Genomic DNA, 13069 nt, shown 5'->3' with positions numbered 1-13069 from the left:
CAAAGACCTCACCAAGGAAGTCAGGCCCACCCCACCACAACCAAGGACAACTCACAATCAATGGCTGACAGCACAAAGGAGCCCCTTTAAAAGAAAAAAAAAAAAGACAACCCCTTTGGCACAACGCAGGAACATCTACGTGGCATAATTTATGCTTCAAGAGACCCTAGGCATCAGGCTGAGTGTAAGCCTTACCTGAAACACATCATTTCTCAGTTCCCTCCCCTGCCCTATCCTGCTTCCCTCATCTTGTCTCTCCTAAAAGAACACTGTGTTGGAACCCATCTCAAGAACTGCTTCTGGGGAAACAAAACAACGTTAAGACATTCCCGAACCAAAAGGAAAGAAGGAAATAACTGCAGTTAAAGGAGTTCAAGCTTTCGCTATTTTCATATATGAAAAGGTCACTTAATTCACTAAAAAGAAACTAAGGAGTAAAGAAAAAAAATCTGGCTCCGCAGGCACCATGATCCGTTTCATACTGTTTGAGGAGGTGACCTTTACCTCTCTGCTTGTCTCCGCAGGCGCGCACTTCTTAAACGTTTAATGTATCTTGCATAATAATTTTCATGTGCTTGCTTTTCAATTTTCTCAAATTTAGTATATGTGAAATCAGGATCCACATAGTTATACCTTGGAATCTTTGTGAAAATCGTCCTACAAGATGAGCAAGTTATGTCAATATTTAAATATATATATGCATTGATTCAGTCTTTATTGAGTGTCTCCTATGCTAGCGGCTAAGCACAGAATGGTGAAGAAGGCAGGTTCTAGTCCTTTCCCTCATATCCTCTTACATGGCAAGACATTATGACATACAGAACTAGAATAAGATCTAATTTTCTTCCTAACCTAATTAGAGAAAATTCCTAAGGTCACTGCCATACAATGGTGCCTACTCTAAAACTACTCTTCAGGAATCAGTCAAGTAAGCAATTTGGAGAGTTCTAGAGTGGGGCACCTGGGTGGCTCAGTTGTTAAGCGTCTGCCTTCGGCTCAGGTCATGATCTCAGGGTCCTGGGATCGAGCCCTGCTTAGGGCTCCCTGCTCGACGGGAAGCCTGCATCTCCCTCTCCCACTCTCCCTGCTTGTGTTCCCTTTCTCACTGTGTCTCTCGCTGTCAAAAAATAAATAAAATCTTTAAAAAAAAAAATGGAGAGTTCTAGAGTTACACATGGGACTAGATCTGAATCTGATTAGTGTTTCCTAAGAGGTAGATACTTTCAAATGACTGTGACAAAAATTACAAAAGTATATATATAAAAATCATAAATCCTTTTGTTAAAACCCATTACTTTTTTAACATCTCAGAGCTTATGCAAGAAGCATCAATGGTAAATCGATAAAGAGAAACCAATCCATAAATGAAGTACATCTACTTTATATCTCATGATCACTCATCTGAGTTCATGCTCTTCCTTTCACCCACCATATTTTTCCATAAAAACAAAATGTACAATTATTCATATCTTCTGACCTTGGTCTGCCTCAATACTCAACAGATTTTATCAATCATTAAGATTCTTACCCTCAATAATTAACTCAAGTATGAATCTATTAGTCATACCGTCAAATGAAATTTAATATTTCTCCCTGTTTTCAACAAGTCCTCGATGGTTACAGTAAGATAACTTTAACTGAATGACAGTCTTTATGAGAGTTAGGCAATAAGAGAGAAATAAATGCTTTGCTATTCAAAAACAGTTGTTGAAAAGACCCCCAAGAACCAAAGCAATCTTGAGAAGAACAAACCTGGAGGTATCACAGTTCCAGATTTCAAGATAAACTACAAAGCTATAATAATCAAAAGAGTAGGGTACTGGCAAAAAATAGACACATAGATCAATGGAAAACATAGCCCAGAAATAAACCCATGCTTATACACTCAATTAATCTTCCACAAAGGGAGCAAGAACATACAATGAGGAAAAGACAGTCTCTTCAATAAACGGTGCTGGGAAAACAGGACAGCTACACGCAAAAGAATGAAACTGGACCACTCTCTTACACCATACACAAAAATACTCAAAATGGATTAAAAATCTAAATGTGAGGCTTGAAGCCATAAAACTCCTAAAAGAAAACATAGGCACTAATCTCTTTGACATCAGCCTTAGCAGTATTTTTCAGGTTATGTCTCCTCAGGCAAGGGAAACAAAAGTAAAAATAAACTATTTGATTACATCAAACTAAAAAGCTTTTGCACAGTGAAGGAAACCATCAACAAAATGAAAAAGCAACCTACTGAATGGGAGAAGATATTTGGAAATGATATGTGCAATGAGGGGTTAATATCCAAATTATATAAAGAACTTATACAACTCAACACAAAAAAACCCCAAATAATCCAATTTAAAAATGGGCAGATGACTGAAATAGACATTATCCCAGAGAAGACATACAGATGGCAAACAGACTCATGAAAATGTGTTCAACATCACTTATAATCAGGGAAATATAAATCAAAACCACAATGAGATGTCACCTTACGCAAGTCAGGATGGCTAGTATTAAAAACACAAGAGATGATAAGTATTGATGACGATGTGGAAAAAAGGGAACTGTCCTGCACTGTTGGTGTGAATGTAAATTAGTATAACCACTGTGGAAAATGGTATGGAAGTTCCTCAAAAGAATAAAAATATGGGGCGCCTGGGTGGCTCAGTCATTAAGCATCTGCCTTCGGCTCAGGTCCTCATCTCAGGGTCCCGGGATCGAGCCCCGCATCGGACTCCCTGCTCCGCAGAAAGCCTGCTTCTCCCTCTCCCACTCCCCTGCTTGTGTTCCCTCTTTCGCTGTCTCTCTCTCTGTCAAAAAATAAATAAAATCTTTAAAAAAAAAGAAACAAATACAAACCCTTTTTTAAAAAAAAAAAAACATAAATAAAAATAGAAATTCCATAAAACCCGTAATTCCATTACTGGAACAAAAACACTAATTCAAAAAGATATATGCAATAGCCAAGATATGGAAGAAATCCAAGTGTCCATGAATAGATACATGAATAAATAAGATGTAATATATATATACACACATATATGTATATACACATAATAGAATATTATACTGACCCATAAAGAATGAAATCTTGCCATTAGCAATAGTGGATGGACCTAGGGAATTATGCTAAGTGAAATAAGTCAGACAGCAAAAGACAAATGCCATATGATTTCACTTATATGTAAAATCTAAGAAACAAAACAGAAAAACAGAAATACTCACAAATACAGAGAACAAACTGGTGGTTGCCAGGGAAGAGGACAGTAAGGGGAATGGGTAATACAGGTGAAGGGGATAAAAGCGGTACAAATTGCTGGTTATAAAATAAATAAGTCACAGAGATGAAAACTACAGCATAGAAAATATTGTCAATAATACTGCAATAACATTGTATGATGACAGATGATAGCTACACTTATAAGCACTGCCTAATTGTCAAATCAATATGATGTACACCTGAAACTAATATGATACTGCGTGTCAACTATAATTCAAAAAAAAATTAAAACAAGCAAAAAAAAAAGACAGTTGTTGAAATTTAAACTTCCCTCGGGCTTCAGGAACCTTAACCACCTTTAGAATCTAGAAATGGTTCCTATATCTGAAGTCTCAAGGTCTGTAACAAGGAGTAAAGGAAGGTAATGGAAAGAAGTAGTAAAATAAATGCCTGAAGTGACAAAGAGCTGGTTATTAACATACCTAAATGCTTATTCGCTCCATAAAGAATAAACTTCATGAAGCTAGCAAACTGAATTCAACAATACATTGAAAAAAATCATTCACCACAATCAAGTAGGATTCATTCCTCGGTTGCAAAGGTGGTTCAAAATTCAAAAATTAATCAAGGTGATATTTCACATCAGTAAGAGAAAGGATAAAAACCATATGATCATTTCAATAGACACAGAAAAAGCATTTCACAAGGTACAACATCTACTCATGATAAAAACCCTGAACAAAGTGGGTTTAGAGGGAACATACCTCTAATGAAGGCCATCAACTAAAAACCCACAGCTAATATCATACCCAATGGGGAAAACAGAGCTTTTCCCCTAAGGTCAGGAACAAGACAAGGATATCCACTCTCACCACTTACATTTGACATGGTACAGGAAGTTCTAACCACAAGAGTCAGACAACAAAAAGAAATAAAAAGCATCCAAATCGTTAAGGAAGAAGTAAAATGTTCATTATTTGCAGAGGACATGATATTATATATAGAAAACCTGAAAGACTTCACCAAAAAATTGCTAGAACTGATATACAAATTCAGTAAAGTCACAGGATACAAAATCAATGTACAGAAATCTGTTGCATTTCTATAAACTAATAATGAAGCAGCAGAAAGAGGTATTAAGAAAAAAATCCCATTTACACTTATACCCAAAATAATAAAATACCTAGGAACAAACCTAACCAAAGAGGTGAAAAACTTGTACTCTGAAAACTGTAAAACACTGATGAAAGAAATTGAAGATGAAAGGGGAGGAGTAAGATGGCTGAGGAGGAGGAGACCTAAATTTTGTCTGGTCCCAGGAATTCAGCTAGAAAGGTATCAAACCATTCTGAACACCTACAAAATCAACAGGAGATCGAAGAAAAGAATAGCAGCAACTCTCTGAACGGAAAAGTGACCACTTTCTGGAAGGTCTCCTCTGATTTGTTTAGTGTATATTTTTCTGGGGTTGTTCTTACCCTGTTAGCATTTTGTTCTCTCATTCCTCTATTCTCCTCTGGACAAAATGACAAGATGGAAAAACTCACCTCAAAAAAAAGAACAAGAGGCAGTACTGACTGCCAGGGACCTAATCAAAACGGACATTAGTAAGATGTCGGAACTAGAGTTTAGAATGACAATTATAAAGATACTAGCTGGGTTTGAGAAAAGCTTGGAAAATACTAGAAAAACCCTTTCTGGAGAAATAAAAGAACTAAAATCTAACTAAGGTAAAATCAAAAAGCTATTAATGAGGTGCAATTAAAAATGGTGGAAAAGAGAGATAAACAACTACTAGATCACAAGGGCAGAATTCGAGAGATAAGTGATACCACAGATGAAACAATATGGGAATAATTGGGATCCCAGAAGAAGAAGAAAGAGAGAGAGGGGCAGAAGGTATACTGGAGCAAATTATAGCAGAGAACTTCCCTAATCTGGGGAAGGAAACAGGCATCAAAATCCAGGAGGCACAGAGAACCCCCCCTCAAAATCAATAAAAATAGGTCAACACCCCGACATCTAATAGTACAACTCAGAAGTCTCAGAGACAAAGAGAAAATCCTGAAAGCATCTCAGGACAAGAGATCTGTAACCTACAATGGTAGAAACATTAGATTGGCAGCAGGCGTATCCACAGAGACCTGGCAGGCCAGAAAGGACTGGCAAGATATATTCAGAGCACTAAACGAGAAAAACATGCAGCCAAGAATACTATATCCGGCTAGGCTGCACTGAAAATAGAAGGAGAGATAAAAAGCTTCCAGGACAAACAAAAACTAAAGGAATTTGCAAACAGGAAACCAGCCCTACAAGAAATATTGAAAGGGGTCCACTAAGCAAAGACAGAGCCTAAAAGTAAGATAGACCAGAAAGGAACAGAGACAATATACAGTAACAGTCACCTTACAGGCAGTACAATGGCATCAAATTCATATCTTTCAATAGTTACCCTGAATGTAAATGGGCTAAATGCCCCAATCAAAAGACACAGGGTATCAGACTGGATAAAAAAACAAGACCCATCGATATGCTGTCTGCAAGAGACTCATTTTAGACCCAAAGACACCTCTAGGTTTAAAGTGAGGGGGTGGAAAACCATTTACCATGCTAACGGACATCAAAAGAAAGCTGGGGTAGCAATCCTTATATCAGACAAATTAGATTTTAAACCAAAGACTACAATAAGAGATGAGGAAGGGCACTATATCATACTAAAAGGGTCTATCCAACAAGAAGATCTAACAATTGTAAATATCTATGCCCCTAACATGGGAGCAGCCAATTATATAAGCCAATTAATAACAAAATCAAAGAAACACATCGACAACAATACAATAATAGTAGGAGACTTTAACATCCCCCTCACTGAAATGGACAGATCATCTAAGCAAAACATCAACAAGGAAATAAAGGCTTTAAATGACACACTGGACCAAATGGACTTCACAGATATATTCAGAACATTCCATCCCAAAGCAACAGAATATACATTCTTCTCTAGTGCCCATGGAACATTCTCCAGAATAGATCACATCCTGGGTAACAAATCAGGTCTCAACTGGTACCAAAAAATTGGGATCATTCCCTGCATATTTTTGGACCACAACGCTTTGAAACTAGAACTCAATCACAAGAAGAAAGTCGGAAAGAACTCAAATACATGGAGGCTAAAGAGCATCCTACTAAAGAATGAATAGGTCAACCAGGAAATGAAAGAAGAATTTAAAAAATTCATGGAAACAAATGAAAATGAAAACACAACTGTTCAAAATCTTTGGGATGCAGCAAAGGCGGTCCTAAGAGGAAAGCATACAGCAATACAAGCCTTTCTCAAGAAACAAGAAAGGTCTCAAATATACAACCTAACCCCACACCTAAAGGAGCTGGAGAAAAAACAGCAAATAAAGCCTAAACCCAGCAGGAGAAGAGAAATAGTAAAGATCAGAGCAGAAATCAATGAAATAGAAACCAAAAGAACAGTAGGACAGATCAACGAACCTAGGAGCTAGTTCTTTGAAAGAATTAATAAGATTGATAAACCCCTGGCCAGACTTATCAAAAAGAAAAGAGAAATGACCCAAATAAATAAAATCATGAATGAAAGAGGAGAGATCACAACCAACACCAAAGAAATACAAACAATTACAAGAACATATTATGAGCAACTATATGGTAGCAAATTAGATAATCTGGAAGAAATGGATGCATTCCTAGAGATGTATAAACTATCAAAACTGAACGAGGAAGAAATAAAAAACCTGAACAGACCCACCACCACTAAGGAAATTGAAGCAGTCATCAAAAATCTCCCAACAAACAAGAGCCCAGAGCCAGATGGCTTCCCAGGGCAATTCTACCAAACATTTAAAGAAGAATTAATACCTATTCTTCTGAAACTGTTCCAAAAAATAGAAATGGAAGGAAAACTTCTGAACTCATTTTATGAGGCCAGCATTACCTTGATCCCAAAATCAGACAAAGACCCCATCAAAAAGGAGAATTACAGACCAATATCCCTGATGAACATGGATGCAAAAATTCTCACCGAAATACTAACCAATAGGATCCAACAGTACATTAAAAGGGTTATTCACCACGACCAAGTGGGATTTATCCCTGGGCTGCAAGGTTGGTTCAACGTCCACAAATCAATCAATGTGATACAATACATTAATAAAAGAAAGAACAAGAACCATACGATCCTCTCAATAGATGCAGAAAAAGCATTTGACAAAGTACAGCATCCTTTCTTGATCAAAACTCTTCAGAGTATAGGGACAGAAGGTACATACCTCAATATCATAAAAGCCACCTATGAAAAACCCACAGCGAATATCATTCTCAATGGGGAAAAACTGAGAGCTTTCCCCCTAAGGTCAAGAACACGGCAGGGATGTCCACTATCACCACTGCTATTCAACATGGTACTAGAAATCCTAGCCACAGCAATCAGACAACAAAAAGAAATAAAAGTCATCCAAATCGGCAAAGGAGAAGTCAAACTCTCACTCTTTGCAGATGATATGATACTTTATGTGGAAAACCCAAAAGACTCCACCCCAAAACTGCTAGAACTCATACAGGAATTCAGTAAAGTGGCAGGATATAAAATCAATGCACAGAAATCAGTGGCATTCCCATACACCAACAACAAGAGAGAAGAAAAAGAAATTAAGGAGTCGATCCCGTTTACAATTGCACCCAAAACCATAAGACACCTAGGAATACATCTAACCAACGAAGCAAAGAATCTGTACTCAGAAGACTATAAAATACTCATGAAAGAAATTGAGGAAGACACAAAGAAATGGAAAAACATTCCACGCTCATGGATTGGAAGAACAAATATTGTGAAGATGTCAATGCTACCTAGAGCAATCTACACATTTAATGCAATCCCTATCAAAGTACCATCAACTTTTTTCAAAGAACTGGAACAAATAATCCTAAAATTTGTATAGAACCAGAAAAGACCCCGAATAGCCAGAGGAATGTTGAAAAAGAAAAGCAAAGCTGGCGGCATCACAATTCTGGACTTCCAGCTCTATTACAAAGCTGTCATCATCAAGACAGTGTGGTACTAGCACAAAAACAGACACATAGATCAATGGAACAGAATAGAGAGCCCAGAAATGGACCCTCAACTCTATGGTCAACTAATCTTCAACAAAGCAGGAAAGAATGTCCAATGGAAAAAAGACAGTTTCTTCAACAAATGGCGGTGGGAAAACTGGACAGCCACATGCAGAAGAATGAAACTGGACCATTTCCTTACACCACACACAAAAATAGACTCAAAGTGGTTGAAAGACCTAAATGTGAGACAGGAGTCCATCAAAATCCTAAAGGAGAACACAGGCAGCAACCTCTTCGACTTCAGCTGCAGCAACTTCTTCCTAGAAACATCACCAAAGGCAAGGGAAGCAAGGGCAAAAATGAACTACTGGGACTTCATCAAGATAAAAAGCTTTTGCACAGCAAAAGAAATAGTCAACAAAACCAAAAGACAACCGATAGAATGGGAGAAGATATTTGCAAATGACGTATCAGATAAAGGGCTAGTATCCAAAATCTATAAAGAACTTATCAAACTCAACACCCAAAGAACAAATGACCCAATCAAGAAATGGGCAGAAGACATGAACAGACATTTTTCCAAAGAAGACATCCAAATGGCCAACAGACACATGAAAAAGTGCTCAACATCGCTCAGCATCAGGGAAATCCAAATCAAAACCTCAATGAGATATCACCTAACAGAAGTCAGAAAGGCTAAAATTAACAAGTCAGGAAATGACAGATGTTGGTGAGGATGCGGAGAAAGGGGAGCCCTCCTACACTGTTGGTGGGAATGCAAGCTGGTGCAGCCACTCTGGAAAACAGTATGGAGGTTCCTCAAAAAGTTGAAAATAGAGCTACCCTATGACCGAACAATTGCACTACTGGGTATTTACCCCAAAGATACAAATGTACTGATCCGAAGGGTACATGCACCCCAAGGTTTATAGCAGCAATGTCCACAATAGCCTAACTATGGAAAGAGCCAAGATGTCCATCAATGGATGAATGGATAAAGAAGATGTGGTATACATATATACAATGGAATATTATGCAGCCATCAAAAAAAAAAAACACAAAAAAACAAAAAAAACAAAATCTTGCCATTTGCAACGACGTGGATGGAACTAGAGGGTATTATGCTAAATGAAATAAGTCAATGAGAGAAAGACATGTATCATATGATCTCAGTGATATGAGGAATTCTTAATCTCAGGACACAAACTGAGGGTTGCTAGAGTGGTGGGGGGTGGGAGGGATGGGTTGGCTGGGTTATAGACACTGGGGAGGATATGTGCTATGGTGAGCACTGTGAATTGTGTAAGACTGATGAATCACAGACCTGTACCTCTGAAACAAATAATACATTATATGTTAAAAAAAAAAAGAAGAAGAAGAAGAAGAAGATAGTAGGAAGGGAAAAATGAAGGGGGGGAAATCGAAGGGGGAGACGAACCATGAAACTATGGACTCTGAGAAACAAACTGAGGGTTCTAGAGGGGAGGTGCTTGGGGGATGGGTTAGCCTGGTGATGGGTATTAAGGAGGGCATGTATTGCATGGAGCACTGGGTGTTATATGAAAACAATGAATCATGGGACACTACATCAAAAACTAATGATGTAATGTATGGTGACTAACATAACATAATAAAATAAAATTTAAAAAAAACTAATGATGTATGGTGGTTAACATAATAAAATTAAAGAATAAAAGAAACATCATAGCAAAAAAAAAGAAAGAAATTGAAGATGACACTAAGAAATGGAAATACATTCCACGCTCATGGATTGGAGAACAAATATTGTTAAAATGTCTATACTAGGGGCACCTGAGTGGCTCAGTAGGTTAAACATCTGCCTTCGGCTCAGGTCATGATCCCAGGGTTCTGGGATGAACTCCCACATTGGACTCCTTTTCAGCAGGGTGCCTGCTTCTCCCTCTGCCTGCTGCTCCCCCTGCTTGTGCTCTCTCTCTGACAAATAAATAAATAAAATCTTAAAAAAAAAAACCTAAATATGAGACCTGAAACCCCCATAAAAATCCTAGAAGAGAACAGAGGCAGTAACTTCGTTGTCATTGTCCATAGCAACTTTTATCTAGATATGTCTCCTGACGTAAGGGAAACAAAAGCAAAAATAAAATATTGGGACCACATCAAAATAAAAAGCTTCTGCACAGTGAAGGAAACAATCAACAAATCTAAAAAGCAACCTACAGAATGGTAGAAGACATGGGTTACTATCCAAAATATATAAAGAACTTATACAACTCAACACCCAAAAAACAAATAATTCAATCAAAAAATGGGCAGAAGACATGAACAGACATTACTCCAAAGAAGACATTCAGATGGCCAACAGACACATCAAAAGATGTTCAACATCACTTACCATCAGGGAAATGCAAATTAAAACTACAATGAGATATCATCTCATACCTGTCAGAATGGCCAAAATCAACAACACAAACAACAGTGTTGGCGAGGATGTGGAGAAAGGGGAACCCTATTGCACTGTTAGTGGGAATGCAAACTGGTGCAATCACTTGAAAACAGTATGGAGGTTCCTTGAAAAATTAAAAATAGAACTACCCTAAGATCCAGCAATTGCACTACTGGGTATTTACCCAAAGAACACAAAAACACTAATTCAAAGAGATACATGCACCCCTGTGTTTACTGTAGCTTTATTTACAATAGCCAAGATATGGAAGCAGCCCAAGGATCCTCCACCTGGTGAATGGATAAAGAAGATGTGGTATATATATATACTATGGAATATTATTCAGTAGTTAAAAAAAGAATGAAATCTTGCCATTTGCAACAACCTGGATGGAGCTATAGAGTATAATACTATGGGAAGTAAGTCAGTCAAAGAAAGACAAATACCATATAATTTCACTCATATGTGGAACTTAAGAAAAAAAACGAATGAGCAAAGAGAAAAAAAAGAGAGAGAAATCAAGAAACAGACTCTTAATTATAGAGAACAAACTGATGTTACCAGAGGGAAGGTGGGTGAGGGGGATGGAGTGAAACAGGTGATGGAGATTAAGGAGTGTACTTGGTGTGAGGAGCACCAGGTGATGTACGGAAGTGTTGAATTGTACACCTGAAACTAATATTACACTGCATGTTAAGTAACTGGAATTAAAATAAAAACTTAAAAAAAAAGAATAAACTTCATGAAATACCTCTTCAGCTTTGAGTAGGTGATTTTTTTGTTAATGTGCAAAATATAGGACCAAGATTATTATGCAAATAAAGCACTTTTCCTCGTTTATTTATTTAAAAATATTTACCCAGTGCCTATTATATGCCTGACCACTCTTCTAAACACAGGACATACTGTACTAAACAGAAATTAGACAAAAACTCCTAACTTATTTTCTTTATTTTCTTGTCAAAATCATTAATAAAATGCATTAAGAAATAAAATAATAATTATAGTTACCAACAATTTAATACATCATAAAATTTCATTACTTAAAGTTACTAATTGTTAACCAGAAAATAACTAAATTTTGTATCTCTATTAATATGGAAAAGAATAAATTGAGAAAAATAATTTTGGCCATGAGATAAATAGGAAATGTTTAGCTTTCTTTAAAAAAAAAATCTGGCGAGATTTATAAAGAGCTTATCAAACTCAACACCCAAAAAACAAATAATCCACTGAAGAAATGGGCAGAAGGCATGAACAGACATTTCTGCAAAGAAGACATACAAATGGCCAACAGACACATGAAAAAATGCTCCACATCACTTGGCATCAAGGAAATACAAATCAAAACCACAATGAGATACCACCTCACACCAGTCAGAATGGCTAAAATTAAAAGTCAGGAAAAAACAAATGTTGGTGAGAATGCGGGGAAAGGGGAACCCTCTTATACTCCTGGTGGAAATGCAAGCTTATACAGGCACTCAGGAAAACAGTATGGAGGTTCCTCAAAAAGTTGAAAATAGAGCTACCCTACGATACAGCATTTGCACTACTGGGTATTTACCCAAAGGATACAAACACAGTGATCCGAAGGGGCACCTGCACCCCAATGTTTATAGCAGCAATGTCCACAATAGCCAAACTATGGAAAGAGCTCAGATGTCCATCAACAGATGAATGGATAAAGAAGAGGTGGTATATATACACAACAGAATATTACTCAGCCATCAAAAAATGAAATCTTACCATTTGCAATGACATGGATGGAACTAGAGCATATTATGCTAAGGGAAATAAGTCAATCAGAGAAAGAGAGTTATCATATGATTTTACTAATATGTGGAATTTAAGAAACAAAACAGAGGATCTTAGAAGAGAGGGAAAAATAAAATAAGACGAAATCAGAGAGGGAGACAAACCATAAGAGACTCTTAACTCTATAGTTAAACAATCTGAGGGTTGCTGGAGGCGAGGTGGGTGGGGATGATGGGCATTAAGGAGGGCATGTGATGTAATGAGCACTGGGTATTATATGCAAGTGATGAATCAATGAACTCTACCTCTGAAATGATAATACACTATATTTTAATTAATAGAATTTAAAGAAAATAATTTTTTAAAAAAATCTGGCAGAACTAATACTGCATATGTTACCTAAATTGAATTTAAATAAAGAATATTTTTAAAATCTGGCATTTTTTAGATATTATTAAGACTGATTTAGACAGAAAAAATATTAGTATTAAATTAACATATATCTATACAAACATATTTGTATAAACATAGGAAAGAACTGAAAAGGATACATAAAAAATTGTTTCCAACAGATACTTCTGTATGGGAGG

General features: G+C 36.9%; 1 protein-coding gene across 1 annotated transcript in view; it reads right to left on the bottom strand.

The window, feature by feature from the left end:
- Window positions 1-13069, bottom strand: part of CFAP47 (cilia and flagella associated protein 47) — a 453685-nt gene that overhangs the window by 398857 nt on the left and 41759 nt on the right. The window contains exon 11 of the mRNA XM_032426488.1: window positions 505-657. Within this exon, the coding sequence (XP_032282379.1) occupies window positions 505-657 (153 nt within the window). The remainder of the gene's footprint in view (window positions 1-504; window positions 658-13069) is intronic.

Source organism: Phoca vitulina, unplaced genomic scaffold (genome assembly GCF_004348235.1).
Source record: "Phoca vitulina isolate PV1807 unplaced genomic scaffold, GSC_HSeal_1.0 scaffold35, whole genome shotgun sequence".
Lineage (NCBI taxonomy): Eukaryota > Metazoa > Chordata > Mammalia > Carnivora > Phocidae > Phoca > Phoca vitulina.
This window is presented reverse-complemented; position numbering and strand designations above follow the sequence as displayed.